This window comes from Carassius gibelio, chromosome A4 (assembly GCF_023724105.1).
Source record: "Carassius gibelio isolate Cgi1373 ecotype wild population from Czech Republic chromosome A4, carGib1.2-hapl.c, whole genome shotgun sequence".
NCBI classification, from domain to species: domain Eukaryota; kingdom Metazoa; phylum Chordata; class Actinopteri; order Cypriniformes; family Cyprinidae; genus Carassius; species Carassius gibelio.
The window spans coordinates 28,215,224-28,236,649 of record NC_068374.1 but is presented as its reverse complement, the minus strand read 5'-3'; the positions used below and the strand labels follow the sequence as shown (position 1 = coordinate 28,236,649).

The following is a 21,426-nucleotide window of genomic DNA, read 5'->3' as shown; positions in this document are numbered from 1 at the left end:
GCACACAAACTCCCACACAAGCACAAATATACAATCTACAAAGCAAACAGACATTTTTCCTGTGACTAGTGTATGAAATATAGCCAGATATTTCTGCCCGCCTTGTGTCCCTTGAAAGCTGTACAGTTGTGAGTGGCAGAGCGGTTGGCTCGACTTATTACCATACATGCAACTAAAATATAATTGGCACAGCTCTCAGAGCACCTGCAGAGGTGAAGCTAGGCATGTTTATTCCAGTTGGTGAAAAAAAAATGGAGTACATTAATTTAATCAACATCCTGTCAGTAGTATCCAATCTTTCAGGTTGGCAAAAATCTTCTAATTAATATTGTTCTTAGGCAGAAAATTTCTCTTTTTCTGTTCAGTAAAATGAAGAGGAAACCAACACCCTGTGCTTCTTTCTAATTTTCTGACTGAATGCCTGCAAATGTGTAACAGAGATATAAAACCATGAATGCCTTGACCAAGACAAATACTGCACACGGCTTAGGCCCAGGGAACACTAGACAATCTCAAATGAGATGACAATTCATCAACAACTAGCTGCAATGGACCCTGATGAGAGTAAAAAAAAAAAAAGATGAAGCAGTCTACATTATTCAAATCTTAAAAAAAGGTCACAAAGGGTTTTTTTACAGCAAGATGAACCATAGAAAAAACATTTTTGACTCCAAGAACCTTTCAGAGAACAGTTCCATAAATAACATTTATTTCTCAGTGTGAAGAACATAATTTTTTTTTTTTTAAATCTCAAGAACCCTTTGAGGAAACGACAGGTTCCATGGATGTTAAAGGTTCCTCCTGGAACCACGGATACCAATAAAGAATGTTAATATTTAATGTTAGTGATATCAGATTATTACACTGATCTCTGGAATACCTGATTCTGATTGGTCGGATAAGGAATAAATGTGTCCATTTATGTGGTAAGTAGTCATGTACTGTTGTACATTAAGCCTGTTATTATCCTTCAAGGCTATATAAGAACCCTCTGATTATCCTTTACTTCAATCTCATTGCTTCTTACTGTTGGCTTTTGATATTGCAAAACATTGGCTAATATGACCAGACAGAGCAACTTTCTGATGTAGTGAAGATTACACATTGCTTTAAACTTTTGTGTCCAGGAAGCATCAATCTCCTGAAGCCTCAGCATCAGTGTCCATTAGCTGACATCATCTGCCTTGAATAAGTTATTCCTCATATATGCTTTCATTTCACCTATGACAGATTACTCGCTGACTCATCATGACTCAGATGGCTCTACCTGAATGTCTAACATCACACACACGCACACACAGTTCAAATGAAAAGCTACATTCACAAAAGTTGCTTTTTTTGTGTGTGTGTGAGGCTCTTTACGTGACCTTTGAAATGTGCCTCATATAAGACACAAGTCTAAACGTGCCATCCCTAAAATGACCCACAAACATTAAACAGCCTATTCAGGAATATTCAACATGACATCAAATGGTAAAATATCATTAAATATGACATTATGTCTTATATTTTCCAGTTCCACAGACTTAAAATGGAAGGAAGAGTACATATTTTTATACTATACTAAATGTTGGATTATCAAAACAATTATTAAACACATGCATTTTAAGACTGTAAACCGAGAATAACTAAATGCATCAGACTGCAGGGAGCTCAAGATGAATTTAAGAAATAAAAAAAAATGCTAATTGTGAAATACACCAAGATGCTACATAATAATATTACATACAATCATAATACCGCATAATCTTTTATATAGATGGATGAAGAAGTTCTTCATGCCTGGCTTCCAGACTTTGAAACATTGTTCTCCACATTTGAAAGTGTATCAGATTTGAACTGAAAACGTCAGATTCACTGTGATTTCCGCAGTTCACACTGTCATCCACAACAGATCTGTGTCATATCTTAAAAAAAAAAAAAATAAGACAAATTTGGGACATATTCAGCCAGGTTGTATTGATGCATTAAACCGCAGGAGGCACAACTCATAGGGGAAACTATATGACTGACACAACAGCCTCATGGGAAATCAGAAATGAACACCTGCTGCCCCAAGTTTACGCCAGACACCTGTATTAAACCAGAAATCAGTACACACAGAAATCAGTTCCATCCAGACAGAGACTGGTTTGTCCACGGATGAAAGGCATCTTCATTTTGGCTGAAAGGTTTTTTTCTTTTTCTTTTTTTATTAACACTGCCAACTGTGTATTTACTTATCTTATTGAGGTCAAGTGTTTTCCCCTGAGGGAGGACAACTTGCAGTATTTATGACAACTTCACCATTTCACATCTCTTAAGCAATGCCAAGTTGGCTAACTCCCACAAACCTCTACTAGTCAAGGGGAAAATATACCAAAATAATTCACTGGCGTAGCAGTCCTCTCATAGAAAACACTATTTATCCTCATTGAACATTGGGGAATCGAAAAAAGTAAAGAAAAAAAACCCTTCAGTCAAAGAAACCCACCAGTCAAAATGTAACATGACACGCAACTCATCACGATTCAGTTAAGTTTCCACTAGAGATGCTTAAAACAAACCCAGCCAGTGTTTCACACAAGGATCAGGAAAGCTTCTCATCCAACAGACAAACACTATTCCCAAACCACAGCACGAATCAGTGTGCCTTCAGGTAAATGGGGAGAAGCTGTCAGGCAAATAAAAAAAGGAAAAGAAAAGAGAGATAGCAGCACTGTTCTCTGACAAATGCACTAAGCAGACCACCAAACTACAGCACTCTACTGTTAAATATTAATATGTGGGGGGGGGGGGGGGGGGGGGGGTTTGCCCCTGGCTTCATGCGAGAGCATTTCAAAACAATGGCACGAGGCTTGATGACCATCGCTGCTTCATTCCGCGGCGCTCCGGTGAACCCACTCTGCGTCTAAATGCCCTGCGTAAACGTCCATATATCATACAAGAAAGCGTTCGCGTAACGGGGAGGGCTGCATATATGGTATAGCGAAGGATGAAAACAAACCGAGACCGTACCTTTGTTCACTCTCCGCAGTATCTGGCATCGGCATTTGAAAGAGACGGCTATCATACTAGCTCAGCCGACGTGCTCATCCAAGGGCTCCAGGAAAAGCGACTCCTCGCACATACATAGCACAGGCGCCGTGTGTCCCACCGGAGAGAGGCAGACTCCGTGAGCGGTGCAGAGCTCGAATCATGCAATACGTCCCCGCAGCGCTGAGATCCGTGCTTTATAATAGCAATTCATATTTTCCCCCACAAATAAAATCCATCGGAAAGCGCGCGCAGAGGACGAACACGCAGAGCGCGGCTGATGCGTCTCATCTGAGACTCGGGCTGATCTGAATGGGCTTTTAAAGTTGCATGCTTGGTGTATTCAGTAGTAGCTGGTAGGCTACCTGAGCACGTCAGGAGACGAGCCACAATTTAGTCGCTAGAATAACTAGTTATTTGCAAGAAGTGTCAGAAATTAACTTTTCCATTAAGATAATGGACTTTATTATGTATGAGGGAATAGTTTAGATTAAATCAATTCATTAACACAAATTTGCAATCTGAATAATTAGGTGTAGAATGTATTAAAAAGCAGTACAGTTAACCCTGGAAAATAATTTGCATCTTTTAGCAATTTCCTTTGGGTTTTGAGAGCATACTCGCAAAAACAAATATTAAATAAATCCATATGACGTTCCACAGGGGACCCATGGGAAATTAGTGTCCCCTGTTGACCTACAAACTGACATAATCATAACAGCTCAATTACTTAAAAGTGAAAATGTTGCTTGGAAAAAAGAAAGTTGCTAGTGGGTTGTTATGCAATTGCTAAGTTTGTTAAGGGGGGTCACAATGTGGCTGCCAGGGGGCTAACTAAGATGTTTTGGTTAGTTACTGGGCTCTTCTAGGTATGTGTGTGTGCCCTTGTTTTTGTGACATATCAGGACACAACTCTGTATAATGACATGTGTATGACACAGGTAGTACAAGGAGAGTGTGACTTATGAGGACATAACCCATGTTCCCATTTTTCAAAACGCTTATAAATCATACAGAATGAGTTTTTTTGAGTAAAAATGCACAAAGTTTCCTGTGAGGGTTAGGGTTAGGTGTAGGGTTGGTGTAGGACCATAGAATATACAGTTTGTACATTATAAAAACCATTACGGCACAAAAACAAATGTGTGTGTGTGTGTGTGTGTGTGTGTGTGTGTGATTTGGTACAAAAAGAAAAAGCAGCATAATACATGTGAACAACAACAACAGTGATGTTTGCCTAAGCAAGCACCATTCAACATTAAATAGGTCAATAATAATAACAATAAAATAATCATCAACATGTTATATATAAAATCAGAAGAATTTATTTCCACATATTATATTATGTCACATCACAACATTTATAATATTTATAAACATTATATAACCATGTGGCATAGAAGGGATATTATCATCATCTGCTTTGATTATTTTTTTCTTCATTTAGAAGCTGGGGAAAAAATCCAATTTAACCTTATATAAGAGCACAATTAAGAGCCTATCAATTCCCCTGAAAGGAATTTTTTGTCACTTCAAAAGAAGGAGAAGAAAAAAAATATTTTTTAATATGCAACAACAATAAGATTGTCTCCCACCTTCAAATACACATTTCAGAACTGTTAATTAGCCAGCAGTGTCTGTTTATTTACTTCTTAAATTTGCATAACGCCAATCATACAACCCTAATTCCAATCAAGAGTGAACTGGGCTCATTTGCAGGCCAGTGCTGCTGTGTTCAATGCTGAGCAGCAGTCCTTTTTATAACACCGATAACATGCATATAGGTCAGTGGTGGTATCTCTGCGTATTATCTGACATTTGGTGGCATGATAAGCCTAGCGGCAAAGGACAGTGTATTAAAGGCATCTGTCTCTGTTTGTGTGCGAAATACATCTGAATGAGTCTGCAGAGTGAATGAAAGTATTAAGGTCATGGCCACCATACTCTATTCATCCAGTGACACTTGTAAGAAGCGTCTGAGATAACAGCCGAACTCTGTGTCTAAGATCAAAGTAGTCTAATCTTTCTTTTTAAGCCCCCCTCCTTTTTTATATTTACTTGAGTTTAATTTTGTCAAGCTTCCAGGTGGATGCCAGCGGGTGTATCAGTGATCCTGAAGAGAGAGTTGAGGGTTACTACAAGGATTATGCATATACTGATCAGATTACACACAGGGATTTGTCTGTCCACTTGCATAAATAATTCTCGAGACTATCACCATGTTAAGATGAGAGATGCATTTTGGGATGCCATGCATGTGGTTATCTGTGGGCAGATAATGCTATAGAATTACAAAGGCTGTCTGTTATGCGGTTAATTTGATCTGCACACTGTTGTTTGAAGGAAATGCACTGGCACAAAGGGAAATCCATTGGTGTGCAAGGAGATGGAAGTGTTATGTCAGCTCTGTGCAAATTTTATAGAGACATCAGTGAACTGAGGCTCTCTCTCCCACTGTTTAAGACTCACCAGTGCCACATATGGCCATCCTCTATGTGCTTGTTTTAAAGAATGTGGCACAAGAGAATATGGCACCACCACCGTGGCCAAAAATGTAAAATGAACTTATAAATTAAAAAATTCAGAGGCAAATAAACTTTAAATCCGGCTCAACTCTATCCCAAAATACTCTGTGCAAGCTCTAATTTATGTATCCCATATGAGAAACCCACTGCTTGGGATTTATATTTGCATATAATATTTAATCAACAAGGCATCAGTTTGAAAACTTCACAAAATGGATTGACGAGTGTATGTTAATTCTTTATTGACATGCAGGAAATATCAAAAGGTTTGTCACTTTTGACACTAAATAAACATACAAATAGTTCATGAAATCATAAATTAGTTTATATAAATTATTATTAACATTTTCCATAAACTTACATTTTATTTTAAAATAATTTTCACAAAATAATATTAAATTATAATAAATTACACCCCCACACACACAGTGGGTATAGAAAAGAATCACCCTCCTTTAAAATAATCATATGTTGGTGCTTTACAGCCTGAAGATGGACACAATTTTTTATTTATGCAGCTTTACTCATTGCAACATATAACATCCAAGTGAAAGACGCTAACTCTGTAAAAAGTCCAGATTAAGACAACAATAACATGTGAAATAAATAAATAAATAAATAAATAGATAAAAAAGAAAAAGGAAAAAAGGATCACTGAGTTGGATCACCCCTCTCCTAAAAATGACTTGTTACCTCAATCAGGTGTAGCTAATCACTTTCTCATTGGCACACAAAGCCATCTGACTTTCAACTGCTTTCCTGGAGCATTTCAGTCTTTGGTAGTGCAACTGAAGCAAACAATTAACTTTGGGTGCAATGCACTTTCAGAAGATCTCCAGGATAAAGTTGTGGACATGTCAGGAGATGGAAAGAACCAAAAAAATATGTATCATATAATCTTTTTAAAATGCTTTATCAATGCCTTGAAGCAGAGTGAAGTGTATTATTAAGAAATGGAAGGTTTTTGGTACAACACAGACCCTCCCTGGATCAGGACGTCGCTCTAAACTGGATGAAAGAGCCAGGAGGAAACTGGTCAAAAAGATGACCAAGAGGCCTACAGCAACTCTGAAGCAGTTACAGGAATTTATGACAAATAGTGGTCAGTGTGCACGTGACAGAATGGCAAATTCTCCATAAAATTGTGGCTTTTATGGGAGGGTTGCAAGAAATAAGCCAATCCTCAAGAAAGGCCACATGCAATCAAGACTGAGCTTTGCCAAAATGCACCTGGAATATTCTGAGGCAGATGAGACTAAAATTGAATTATTTGTCCTCAACACCAAAAGATATGTCTGGTAGAAATCCAATCCCGCTCACCATCCAACTAACAGCATTCCTACAGTAAAGCATGGGGGTGGTAATGTGCTGTTGTGGGGGTGTTTGTCTGCAGCAGGGACTGGAGGACTTGTCAGGATAGAGGGAAAAATATATGGAGCAAGATACCCTCAAATTCTTGAGGAAAATCTGCTGCCCTCTGCCAGAAAGATGTCAATGGGAATAAAGTTTCGCTTCCAACATGACAATGACCCAAAACACACAGCAAAACTGAGCACACAGGGGTTAAAGGAGAAAAAGGTGAATGTCCTTGCATGGATAAACTTAAATCCCAGTGAAAATCTGTGGAATGACATGGAGACTGCAGTCCACAAAACGATCACCATCAAATTGAACTGAACTTGAGCAGTTCTCTTCTGCAAAGAGAAGTGGGCAAATATTGCTAGTCTAGATGTGCAAAGTTAGTAGAGACAAATCTCAACAGACTAAAGGCTGTAATTAAATCAAAAGCGGGATCATTAAAATAATGATAAAAGAGGTGTTCCTTTTCCCAACTCAGTGATCCTGGTTTTAATGTTTTTCTGAAATGTTGGTGTTATATTTTTACTTGGATGTTATAAGTTGCACTGAGTAGTTTAGGTGTAGTATAAGAACTATTTTAAATATTTTTCAATGCACACTGACAAATCAACATCCTCACGGTCCATGATCACTTCCTCAATCTCAATTATAGGGACTGCACACGTGTATGAAACATTCTTAAATAATGGGAATCAAGTCTCTTGTTCATCTCCTGGGATGGTGCAATCAATTTTCTCAGGATGAGCATGGCAGGAATGCCAATCAAACTAGTACGATGCTCTGTGCTTTCTCATAAAAGCTCTGAAGGTGACAGCTGACTTGAACAGGAAACCGTTCCATAAGGGTTGCCGAGTTTGCATTTGTGCAGATGTGAAGTCAGGTAATTGCTTATTGTGCATGGATGCATGTAGTCTGGAACATCAACATGACATACTGGTGCAGAGGTCTGTTATTAAATAAAATTGTGAAGCTGTGAACTTGCCGAGTTGGGCAGATCTGTTATTAGATGCAGAGAATGTTTATGGCAGCTACGGTTAGACAGATGGAAAATACATTTCAAAACACTCCATCCAACTACTTGGTTCATCAAACAGTCTATTATTTTCGCTAAGACACCTATTGTGACTTGGAGGTCTTCAAGGATAATTTATTTTAATAGCCCTCCTGAATAAGACAATTTCTTAGGAAATCCAAAGAATTGAGAAAGGAAGGAAATGTCATTGCGCTAAAAGAGGATATAGCTTAGCTCTCATCATTATGAATGCTGTATATCTTGAGGTTGGGATTAACCAGACCATGAGAAATTGAACCATCATGTTTTTGACAAGCAAGCTTGAGGCAGGCAGGGAATATTTTCCCCACAAAGAGCAAAGGCACTGAACTATTATAAATGAGCAGTAAAAAGCCTCCAGCCTCTAAAGAGCAGCAGGGACAATGGCGGGAGCTGTCCAGCAGCACTGGTGCTGAAATGGCGAGGAGGACAGTTTGCCTTTACGTACAACATCAGCAGCCTCTAGTGGTGAAAGTGATGAACTGTACTATTAATCAAAGGGCTCAAATAGAATTAAAGCTCCATTGCTGCAATTCAACCCCATAGACTGTAGGTTTAAACAAATCAGGGTATTAAAATGCAAAGCTGTTGCATATATAATCATCACTTCACAGCCCACATAAAGAGTGTACATCGTTTTGCACCTCATCCCACTCAGCTGGACTGAAATCTGGGGCTGTGTGGGCCATTCGAGCAAACAAACATCACTGTTAGTTTGAGGAAGCAGCTTGAAAGGATGTGTACTTAGTGCCAGGGCACAGTGTTCTGATGGAAGTGACTATTTAAAACAGAGTAGGGTGATACATGGTGATTCGTTTGTACTGAGGGCTCTAAAATGTGCCTAAGTCATTTCTGCAGTGAAATAAGACACTGTCATTTGATATTGAGATTCATTAGAACGGTTTATACTTTTCCAATAATGGATAACAGTTTTAGTGATCAATGTAGCCTCAATCTGACACAGTCTCCAGCTCGTTGTAGTCAATTAACTTGATTTAATGCTTAAGTACTGACATTTTGGCCTTTCTGTTAGCTTAATTAATATTATTAATATTATATTACAAAGCTTGGTTTTAAATGTTAAAAACCACTTTAAACATATTTAATGTCTTAAACGACCTAAAACACATACAGTAAAACCTTTTTTTCCCTCTCTCTCAAAATTTCCATGGATTTCCAGTTTAAAAATCCCTTCAAAATAATAAACTGATTTTGTCTACCATAACACTGCACTACTGCGTAACTGACACATTTAAATCATATCTGTTTAAATGTTTGGCTGATCAACATTGAATTAACTTCTATATTAAGTGACAATATAGCAGCCACAATAAAGTAGGCACATAACCTTCTCTCTTTTTTCTCTTGTTCTTTCACTATTGCAGTTTAGAGAAAGCTCTATATTGATTCAGTCTAATGGATGCAAATGGAAGGGTCAGACTGAAGCCCTGGCCATTACGTGCAGGGAATGCGTCATAGTCTCATGCTAATAAGGAGTTTCTAATGCTGCTTTCAGCATTACATCTGTAAATAACAAATATTGCAACCCACTGATAGTGCTGCGCAAACTACGAATTGGCCAAAAAGAAGCATAGTAATGATGCACACTGGCCTGCTTTGTCTCTCAAAACAATGCTTCGAGTAAATATTACTGAAAGCAATTTATGAGAAATACAAGAAAGAGAGTCTTGCCAATAAACATACAATATCACCACTTGATACCATGGAAATGTAGCACTTAAAATTACAATATATCAAGACATTCATAATATTGTCTCATAACATTTCATGTATATCGTTAATAACAGATGGGAGGTAGTTGGGAACTCGGGAAGTTTCACAAACACCACCGTGACATTGTTTAATCAACTCAGCAGTTATCAAGCTTCTCTAAACGTCTGTAAAAGGTCGTCCGACATGCATGCTGCTACTGCAAGACTGGCAGAGCTGAGACCCTGGCATCTCCCAAAAGCAACAATTGGACACTTTCAGGGTGGGCGGCACCAACTTTATCCCAAAGGAAAAAAAGACTTGGCCTTGAGTGAAAATCTTCTGTCGGGACCATTTGCTACTCAAGACAGGTGCCAAAAAGAGACAAACAGACCAATCAGTGTCTCCTGTCAGATAATCGGCCCAGTGCAGTTACGGTTTACAGCATAAATGGCCCACATCTGACTGAAAATGTTATTTTGAAACACCAAAATCCCACAGATTTTCACATCAGACAGGTTTGTCTTTCATCCAAGGTGCAACTTGAGCGATTAATAGGTCTAGTGAAGCATCACCATCCCACAAAATTGACTTAAGTGGCTTTTTCCAGATAAAAGGGTGGCAAGGGAAAGTAGATTGATAGGGATTTAAAACACAAGAGCATTGAGTGTCGCCACACAAGAGAGCAAAATGAAACTCTTCTGCCGGTTTGGAATGACGCTTGCAATCAGTTCCTTTGTTTCAGGCAGATTGTATACCAAGCCTGATGAAACACTGATGATGGTGATTTCTCAAAGAAACACAGGCCTGCTTCCGACAGGAAACCAGCAAAGAGAGTTAACAAAAGAACCTCCACCACCCCCTTACTTTGGAGACCACATCAAACATCAAACACATGCCGTTTGCTCAAGAAGTCTCTTTCTTGCTCTGAAAAAAGACTCACAAACACTAGCGAACGCATCCTGTGCAATCTTTCCTCCAAGTGGCTTTTGAATTCAACTTCATATCTTTGAAAAAAAGTATCATGATTATTGGGTAAAACACATTTACATGGTCAGTTGAATTGGGCTACAAGTCATTTGTTTCATACAAAAATTCTGTTATCTACTAATCTTTGCTCAAAATGTATGACAATATGTCAAGCTCCTTTTTCCATATTTATTATGCACAGTTTTCACTGGCTAAAATTAGAAGGCTAAGATTTGAACCAGAGTCAAAAATGGAATCACTAGACAGGTTTAAAACACGAAAAATATATACTTTAAAAATATATATAATTTAAATGTGTAAATAATTAATTTCATTAAAAACACACATCTGTCAAAATAAAAATAAACTATAATACAATATTTTAAATATAGAATTTTAAATACTTTTTATTAACAAATACATATATTCTAGCAAAACTGGCACTCAAACAGGTGTTCAAATTAATTTAAAATTCAAATTGAAACAAAATGATAATAATAATAAAAAAATACAAAGGAAATATAATTTAATTATATCGTTATAAATAATTTCTGGAAGATTCTAACAAAACTGTAACTCAAACTGGTACTCAAAATGCCAATAAAATAAAGAATGAAAAAATACAAAGGGAATATAATTAAAATACAAAACAGACTTTCTATTTAAAAAAAAAAAACAGCTAAAATTGGCATTAAAATAAAACAAAAAACAAAGAATACAAGGATACACGAATACAAAATAATATATATAATTCAATAATAATAATAATAAAACAAACAAAAAAACTTGCTCAAATTGCCATAAAATAACCCTGCACTTCACTCTGGTAATAATTTTTATCTGATGAAGCATACATGTATAAAAAAAAAAAAAACAAAAAAAAAAAAACATAGAATTATGCTGTATTTCAACAGCTCTTATCTCTATACTTGTACCCTAATCAAAAATGTACTACATAGGGAGGTATCGGAATGTAATTCCATGGTTTTTCAACACAGAAAGTGATGGTTCTGAATAACTAACATATTTACGTGCAATGGCATAATGTATAAAGAAATTTACACACACACACACACACACACACTAACAATTTAGTTTAGATACAAATTCTCACTATTATCTAATTGCTTATTAGCATGCATATTATCATTACTTATTAAGCACATATTAATGCCTAAAATTGCATGACCCTATTTAAGATCCATTAATCATATCCTATATCTAACCTTAACAAATAACTTACTAAACATTAATAAGCAACAAATTAAGAGTTAACTGAAGCAAAACTCATAGTTGATAGTTAGTTAATAGTGAGAATTGGTCCCCAAACTGAAGTGTGACCACACACACCTTTACTTCAATAAAAGACCTTGATAACCCCACTGTTGCCTAACACTTTCAAACTTCCCCTTCAAAATTACTCCGTGCTCTACATCAAATATCAGTCATATTGGTTTTCCCTACATCTCGTTCTAACCTTGATTGACAACTTCCTCTCCCTCGTCTCCTGCACCTGCTGGTTCCTCCTCCGGAGTCTGAGCAGTGTGGCAGGGTCTCCATGGAAGCGGGACCCCGGCCCAGCTGTGCAGCAGCCGTCGCATTCTGCCTCTGATTCTAGCCGTGTGCACTGGCTCTGACCCGTGGGAACAGTCCTTCAACCTCTGCGCTTCTCTAAATGACCCTCTCCTCTCCTCTCCTAAAACAAGGCTAACTGATGACCACAAACCATTATACCCACATCAAATCTCTCTTTGCTCCACAAGAGGGCGGCAACGTGCACGGCAGACACAGGTGGAGGGGATTTTCAAAGCCTGCAAATGTGAACACGTGAAGGTGGTTGCCCTGGAAATATGGTGGATCTGAGAACAGCAGCGCGTGGTTTACAATAGTTGACAGGAAGTGGGTTGAGAGCTACTGGCAAAATATGGGACCAAAGCCCCAGTTTCCAAGTATTTCTGTGTGTTTTTCTTTATATGTGTGTATGTGAGGTGAATAATATTGAAGAGCTTTGAACAAGCAACATAACCACATGCAAAGCACAGGGTAACAATACGCAAAGCAGCTCATGAATACTATGAATATGAATGATTCCTCTGCATGGGTGGCTTAGCATATCTGCACCATATGGATTTAGAGGGAGGATGAGCAACTCACTTTTATTAATGCACTTGGTAGTGTGTGTGTCTCACTGACCCTTCTCCTCCCATCACAGTCGACTGCTGCTAATCTAAACACCTCAACTGAAGGTCAGTTGACCCAGAAAGCTTCCTGTATATAACAGCAGAACACAATGAACCACTGCAGTAGAGGGACACCGTCAAACAGAGAGAAGGGGAGGTGGAGTCACAGTGAGGGTCAGGCACAATTAATCAGGCCAGTGTTGACTTTGATCAATCAAGCTGTTAATGAGTTCGCTGCGGCAAATGGATGTGACGCTGACATGTTAACAGAGGATGTGCTTCGTAAAACATCAGATGAGATGGCCAGCAGGGGGAGACATTTTACCAGTAAGTTATTGTGGGTAATGAGACTGCTGTTTCACCATATGTGTGTGTGTGTGTGTGTGTGTCTGTCTATCTCTCTGTCTGTTTGTCTGTCTTGTCTGAATAAAGAGAGATAGGGAGGGGACAGTTTAAATGTTTTATAAAATAAATCACTTAGAATGATTTCTGAAGGATCATGTGGCACTGAAGACTGGAGTAATGGCTGCTGAAAATTCACATATTTTATTTTAAAATGTACCTGTATATGAACTGAAAACTTTTCATTGTTATTTTGAATTGCAAGAATATCTCACAATATTGCAGATCCTATTGTAGTCTTATTCAAATACATATTTATATATTAAAATATTTGATTAATATATTTAATTTATTTATTAATATCTAATCACAAGCACATTGATTGTTGGAAACATATAATTAAAATATCACACATCCAAGTGGGATGGCAGTGGAAACACTGCTGTTATCATAATAAAGCAGTGAAAGACAAGGTCCATCAATCTTCATCAATGTTATTACAGAACACTTGGCTGGGCTATCAGCATATCTGCATTTAATCAGGATCAAGGCCAGCCAGAGGGCAGATGACTGTGCATGTGTGTGTGTGTGTGTGTGTGTGTGTGTGTGAGAGAGAGAGAGAGAGAGAGAGAGAGAGAGAGAGAGAGAGGCTGTGAGTTCAATACTTGAACATCTACGCTGATAACAGCCCTGGTAACATTTGACTTCTGCTGCTACACATCACCCAAATGCTCTGCTGCTGTTTTATCCTGCACACACCTGCTTTCCAGCTCCAGTGCTCATATCCTAGACTGCTTTAAGCATTGAGAACTCTAACAAAATGTTTCTGTGACACTGTTCGCTTGTCCAAGCAGAGAGCTTCATGATGCACTTGACTATAAGTCAAACTAGATCCTATTCACTTTTTTAGTAAACAGTATCTTCCTGATTTTATTATGCCTTATTCAGCAGTGCACACTTCTGTTATGCTTTCTATGTTGTCACAGGATTGTTATTATGAACTAAAACTTGAATATTTAAATAAATTGATTCAAAAAGAGCTAATATAAAATAAATATTTGATGACAACCTTTCTATACCATTACCAACAATTGACTGTGCAATTTAAAGTTTGTTACCATTAAAGATTTGGCATTCTGTAAATAGTTATTGCCCCTTGATAAAAAGGTTTCTGAAACTAGACAATAACAACAGATTTGAAAAAGGGGATTTCAGTTAGAAATACTTGAGTTTAACTTTGACCTTCAGCCTCCATCTCCAAGTCGAAGAGCCTCCTCAAAAGTGGAGGATTCAGGAGGTTTGAAACCTTCTGCAATCAGGTCTCAACCAGATCCCACTTTTCATGATCCATGGATAAAATCAATGGTTTTCCTCACTTTACACTTATTCACCAATAAATACTTCATACTATAGGAGTAAAATGGTTTGTGAACACCATATTACATAAGGCTGACAGACCTGTCTGCACTTCATCAGCAATGGAGTCCTGGCAAGCAGTAACATCCAGCCCTGAAATGTGTCACCATTACACTTGACTGCATTTCTTAAGCTGGTTTTGAACCACTTCAGAAAATGTAAACCCCAGAATGTGACAGTCTCTGAGCTCATAGGTTCTTTGGTCAATCAGACATTACTTCCATAGCCTTAGGGCTGCAAGTAATTGCTAGCTGGCCTCCAGCAAAGTAAATCACATCTCCATCAGATTGTCCCAGCTGAAAGAGGTGGATGACCTCTTTACAGTACAGCATCTGTCTTAGTGTGAGAAACACAGTAATTGCAAATGGAGCATTGTGGGTGAAGTCGGCATCTCTCTTGCTGGTTGTTCCTTAAAGCCATCAGGTTTCGACAGAGTAAGACTGGTATTATGCAAGTCCTGCCACCCCTCTGGGATATGCTGATAAGCACTTCCTGTGTGAGGGGGAAGCGGTTATATTCAGGGCTGCCATGCACGCCTCTCCTTTCCAACCCCCAGATCTTATTAAGACCCAGCTAGCTCCACATCAAATGATTTCAGACTTCACAGCGCCTCCTCAAAGATGCTTCAGAATGCATTTTGGATATTTAGACTAGTTTGTATAGATGGATTAAAATAAGTAAATACAGCATAGAAAGGCCTGAAGGTAAAAGTAATTTTTTCCCCCAAACCTAAATTAACTAGGTCACATTTTTAATTTGAAGATTTTCATTATTTACTTACCCTCATATAATTTCAAACCTGTATGGCTTTCTTTCTACCATGCAACAGAATTAATGTTTTATCCCATTTTTAGCCGTACAATGAAAGTCAGTGGGTTCCAAATCAACAACTTTTACAGATTTTTCAAAATATTTTCTTTTTTATGTTGCACAGAGGAAAGTAGGTCAATACAGGGTTGGAATGACATGAGGGTGAGTAAATGATGACGTAATTTTTGGGTGAGCAATCATGTCACCCATCAAAGCACTGACATCACCATTACCTTTTAACATTTAACTGCATGTAAATATGGAGTCCAGTATGGTTGATGTCATCAGGTCATCAGTAAAAGACAGGGCTCTCATTGGTTCACAAGTGTGACAGACAATGATACACATTAAATATTAAAGAGACTTACCTAAATGATGCAGAGGGCAGCAATGGCAGCATGAGAGGGAGAGAAAGAGAGAAACATTATATTGGTACAAAAACGTCATAATATACATTAACTTTTATACATTTCCAGAAAGAAAAGTCACAATTTGATCTGTTTAACATCTCAATCGGTTATCCTAGAATGCAATAAGATTGAATTGAGATAAAGTTCCCTGCTTATCCTTCTCCAACAATGTGTCTCCTTTAGAGCTTCAGAAGAAATCTCTCAAACTGAAATATAATTTATCCAAGAGCGTGCAAAAGTCAGATTTCAGTATGAACTACAACATTTCTAAAGACTAAATGATCAGAGCTATGCCATCGCCGTTCATTTTATTTCCCCTAAATAAGAACGCTGGAGACAAATTTGATACTTTAATTAAACATAACCCTATTAGAATCCTATTAGAATCACCCATAAATGCCCACAGGAAAATACATGCTATGAAAACAATCAATAGGCAAAAAAAGCAGCATTATGGCACCATATATGTATAAAAAAAAAAAAAAAAAAAAAGGAGAAAAGACCTGTAGTTGCATCTTCTCACTTTCAGAATGTGTGTGTGGCCTCTGAGGTACACGCTTATCATCATCATCCCACCTCAAATAATAGGGAATTTCTGCTGGAATGATTCTAACATCTAATAGTTTTCAATCTCAACACCCAGGGGACCCTAACCACCATCTTTCACCCTCCCAAAGGGGAAAAAATAGTGACAATTTAAATCTTTTAAAACGTTTTTCTTCCCCAGCAACTTCATTGCCCATGGCTGAAAAGACTAAAGGAAAGAGAGGAGAAAATGGCATATGATTTGACAGTCAAATTTGCATCTTTTCAATCTGCATTCGCGAACCACAACACATCAAATACAAAATGCATGAGGGAAAGAAAATTAGCTCTGGGTCAGTGGGGAAGCAGTTCTTGAGCCGCCTATAAAGTGGCCCGTTTTAATGACTGCATAACTCATAAAAAACATCTCAACAGCATAATTGTGGCCTAATGTACATGCTGTAGAGAGCTAAGAGCGTCTCAGCTAAATATGGAACAGCAAATGACTCAATATCTAGACATGACAGCTGATGTCATCTCTCACCTGCTTGGGCGAGAATGACGTTAATGCTCCAAACTACCAGAGGATAAAATGCCCTTTAATAAAAAAAAACTCCATACAGAAATCTCTATACTCCAAACCTCAAACTTTAGATGCTGTCACATCATAATCACATCTCAATCATGGACAGAAATACTGTCACAGTCTTTAACAGTTTCAGTAACAGAATAAAATAAAGTGAAGTAAAGTAAAGTTAAATAAAATATGTCAGGTTTGACACTAAGGTTCCATTTGTTAACATGATTTACTCACATATAATAGACTAATAGACTATAATTCTGAAGCATTTATTAATCTAGGTTGATGTTAATTTTATAATTTACTGACAATCAAAATCCAAAATTGCATCTGTTATTATTTAATTGATCTGATCTAGCACAAACACAACTGTAGGTAAAGCAAGTGACAACTGTGACACAAATCTACAAACTACTGCTTGTATGTGACACATTAGCTTGCGTTTGTTTATTAGTGAGCATTTACGAAGGAAAGATGAATAGAACACAGTCGAGGCCTCTGGCTTTATGATGTGGCTGTGCATCTCAATGAAGAGCAGAGAGAAACACTCTCCAGTTCCTCTGCTGGCGTGTTAACCAGTGAGAGCCACTCGCTATTGAGTCCTCGGGAAAGATGCCGGGGGGCTAAACATTAATTAAATCTAATCCTCTACTTGCACTTGAGCCATGGGAGCCACAACTGCAATCATGTGCATCTATATTACAGCACCGACAGCCAGTTTCAAAGGAAATGCATGATTGAGCTCAAGACACATCCTAGAGCAAACATCGTAGACCATATGCTGAATTGAAACAATATGGGGATCATGCACCTAGAATAAAATGTGTTCTAACTCTTTGGTTAGTCAGGAGTGAAGGCTTATTCTGCCAAAGAATCATTTACTTGGACAGGAAGAGCCCATCTGACTTATGTGTAATACAGCCAATCACAGATCAACGAGATCAGAATTTTTGCTCATCCAAAATTAAATATATTACAAACATGCAATATATTATACATAAGTTCTGCTTGTGGAAATCTAGTATGCCTCAAACAAAACTCCATCTTTCAAAAATATTTGATGCCACTAACATTTGCCAAACATTAGAGAAACGTTTGGCAATCCAGTACGTATCTAATTCTCCACAGCATTTGCTGTATAGATGCAGAATCTTGTAAATATGACCAAGAATCTTATAATTATCCTTTCCATTTTCCAGGTTCCTTATTGGCATATATATGGTTGAAGCACTTTTTTACATCCATTGAACATTTCCATTGCCGTGTCGTGAATGCAAACGACAATATATTTTTAGTGCACAACTGTACAGAATCTACAGACCTGCTTTAGGCTTTTTATATAAAAATATACTGTACCACAAATACCGGGAATGGTGAAATGCATGCTGGGAACAGTGCATCTTCTCTTCTCAACAGTACCATGCCAACATCAAAGGGCCAGCGGGCTCTCTCTATTCCCAATGGCAACCTTTTACATAATAGATGATCACTGAATGATCTTGGCATACGCTTGATTTCTGCACAAATGTCTTTCTAAATGTAACACTGAACTGCTCACACTGAAAAACAAGTCATACTGTGATTGCCCACACATAAAAATACATAAGATTGATTTTGAATTATTGAAGTCAATGCAATCCAAATATAGTACATCCAACACAGTAGACAAAATATTAAACAATATATCAAATTCACTAACAGACAGTTCACTCAATAATAATGCATCACATTAGTAGTTTCAAATATGCTTCTCTACAATCACAATTTGTATAATAAAACTTGGGTAACAGTATCTCCTAATGCTCACAAACTTGAAAAACTCACACACACAAAAACTATGAATATGTAAATGCATGATTTACCGAACTAAAAACCTGCTAACAGCATAGAAAGCCAGGTCTGATAAACTCATCACTTAACATGTTAAAACAAGACTTTGACTTACATGTAGATACTGTAGGTCAAAGGCGTAAACCTGGGTCAGGAGGGACCACACAGCATGCCTGAGACAGTTTTGACACATTTTGCCATTTTACAACTCAAGCTCAGGAAAATTTTGCCACGGAGACGATGCACAATCTTTTTTCAAAGGTACCAGTTTAATATTATCTCACTGCTACAGCACCAGTATGTGTCCTATCATATTAGGAAATAATAAACAATGAAACATTAAGGTCACTACATCAGAAATGGAATTTGGAGTCTAATTATGATAAGCAAGCTTGATACAAAGGAATGTAATTAAACTCAGGCCAGCAGATAACAACTGAGCTCAATAACTAAGCAGTTTTTGTAACATCCTCCAGAAATTTGAAAGTATCAAGTGTTGTGGCTTGGCACTTCTGAAGGCGTACGGCAAAAAGTTCCCAATTTCAGCTGACACCGGAGGCCACGGATCTGGCTGAGGGTCTAACATTATCATGCCACCGACTCATCAGGGCTTCCTACGGGCTTCCAGACTCTGTAATCTAAAGCGCACTCAAAGATTGAGCAGATGTGGCAAACATGGCAGCTCCATTATCAAACACCCGCTGGGAGAATGAGACGGGATGCAACAAAAAGGGGATGGTGGTCACCAAAGACACAAGAGAAGCAGGAACACAAAGGAGAAGATGAACGATGAACAACACCTGGTGGTAAACGTGCAAATCAAATGCTTTATCGTTATCCTCGGAAGTGCTAGTTAGCGAGATTAGCACTTGGATCTGTATTTATACAACCTGTTGAAAGCATACAGCTTGCAGGGCTTCGAGAGTCTGTTGACAACTGATGTTATAAATACATTAAAAAGGGAAGTCAGCTCTGAATGGAGCACAGCTATGACACAAACCAGGTGCTAACTGCAGTACTCATTTGAGGAACAAGCTCTTATCTTTTTTTATTTCCTTCAGTTATTTCATCTAAGTACAGAAATTGCAGAAGGCCACAAAATCATGGCTAACTGTCCAGTAATCACAGATGTTTTAAGGCCAGACCTGCTTAAAAGGTTACAAAAGCATGCTAATGCATGCACTGATGTTATATTTGCCCAAACTCATGATTAGGGATATCAACAAACTTTGCTTTGTAATTGGCCCTGCACTCCTCCTCCTCTCTTCTCACCCGTTTTTTTTTTTTGGATCGTTTCTAAAAACCCACACATAGTCTCTATTTACAGCCTTGAAAATTGCATACTGCAGAGTGAAAAAGGACAGCTGTTCTCTTAACTTCCCAAACTTACATTTGCACACGCAGACCCACACAAAATCACATGCCTTTCATGAAAATAGCTCACACTGTTGTGACAGACTAAGCAGCTGAGATAGCAGCATTCTCATTAACATTTCACCACTGGCAGCTATGCAAAACTATGTTAATTTTTAAAAATCACTATATCATGAGAGTAACAAAATAGAAGTGTCTTAAGAAGCGTTCACAAATTCAAACAGACTCGTCATAATAACCTAAACAACAAATGGTCATAACAATTAGGTTTTTAAAGTTAGCATGCATAACTGATAAGACACTCCATCATACATTCCCTGCGCACCATGCTGATCAACTATTTTGGGGTGTTTGTCAAAGCCATTGTTACCAAGCTATGATTGCAGGTTCTGCTATTACCAACATTAACATAGTTCAATGATTCTGTGTTTCCCGAAACCATAGTTCCATCGCAAAGATGAAACTACAATTCTCTATGTAGTTTGAAACATTGTTTCTTGTTAGCATGACATGTAGGCTTAAATTGATCATGCTCCTGAGCTAAAGTTGTACATGCAGTACATTCTATATCTGTCTTTCCATTTTTATTATGATCATTATGTCTCTTAAGCGCCATTTTGAAAAGTGCCCAAATGCATTAGCACACCACGGAAACCCCAGAATGAGGGAATCCATGTTTCAACCAAACATTAAAATATATATACACACACAAAACAGTGGATAACAAAATAGCCAGGTAGTCCTCTCCAATCTCAAACCAATTAGTTATTAGTATTGCACTACCTGTGTGAATTGAACCAGCATGGTTGGAATGGCAGATGTGTGACAAAGTTACTACAGTTTTGAAAAGCATTCATGACTAGCTAGTTAATTCCTCCAAAAGTGGCACTGCACTATAGTAGTTAAGCTGTGGGTTACACCACTGTACAGAAAACATCACCCAGGTCTCACAGCATTTTGAATTATCTTTAAAATTTGGTGAATGATAAAAAATAGCTAAGTAATTCTGTACCCAAAGTGCCCAACGGAACTATGGCTTTAACACAAAGCTGCAACTAGCATCTAAGTACTCTTAAAATCAGCTGCAGTGCTGGTGCGGAGGCCATTCTAAAACCCACACATACCTACATTTATTCATTACCCTCTTTCAAGCAGAGTCAAGAGATTATTTTTCTCAGAGTCATAGCCTGAAACATCTCCGCTGAATTCACACACTCACAAAAAAAAAAAAATGTTAGTGAGAAGGCTCAAACTTTGTCCACATGTTTAAAGCAGTGAGTGAATAAGTATCTTCTCAGCAGCCTAACCTGTGGCAAGTGGAGGGCCCTTA

The 21,426-nt window shown here is 37.9% G+C and overlaps 1 protein-coding gene across 10 annotated transcripts in view; it reads right to left on the bottom strand.

Moving 5' to 3' along the window:
* Positions 1–21,426, bottom strand: part of LOC127975881 (glutamate receptor-interacting protein 1-like) — a 224,930-nt gene that overhangs the window by 84,262 nt on the left and 119,242 nt on the right. The window contains exon 1 of one of the 10 annotated variants that reach the window (XM_052579959.1): positions 2,998–3,306. The exons of the other annotated variants lie outside the window; for them this stretch is intronic. Within the exon in view, the coding sequence (XP_052435919.1) occupies positions 2,998–3,052 (55 nt within the window). The 5' untranslated portion in view covers positions 3,053–3,306. Of the gene's footprint in view, positions 1–2,997; positions 3,307–21,426 lie in introns of those variants that run through there. 10 annotated transcript variants of the gene reach the window in all.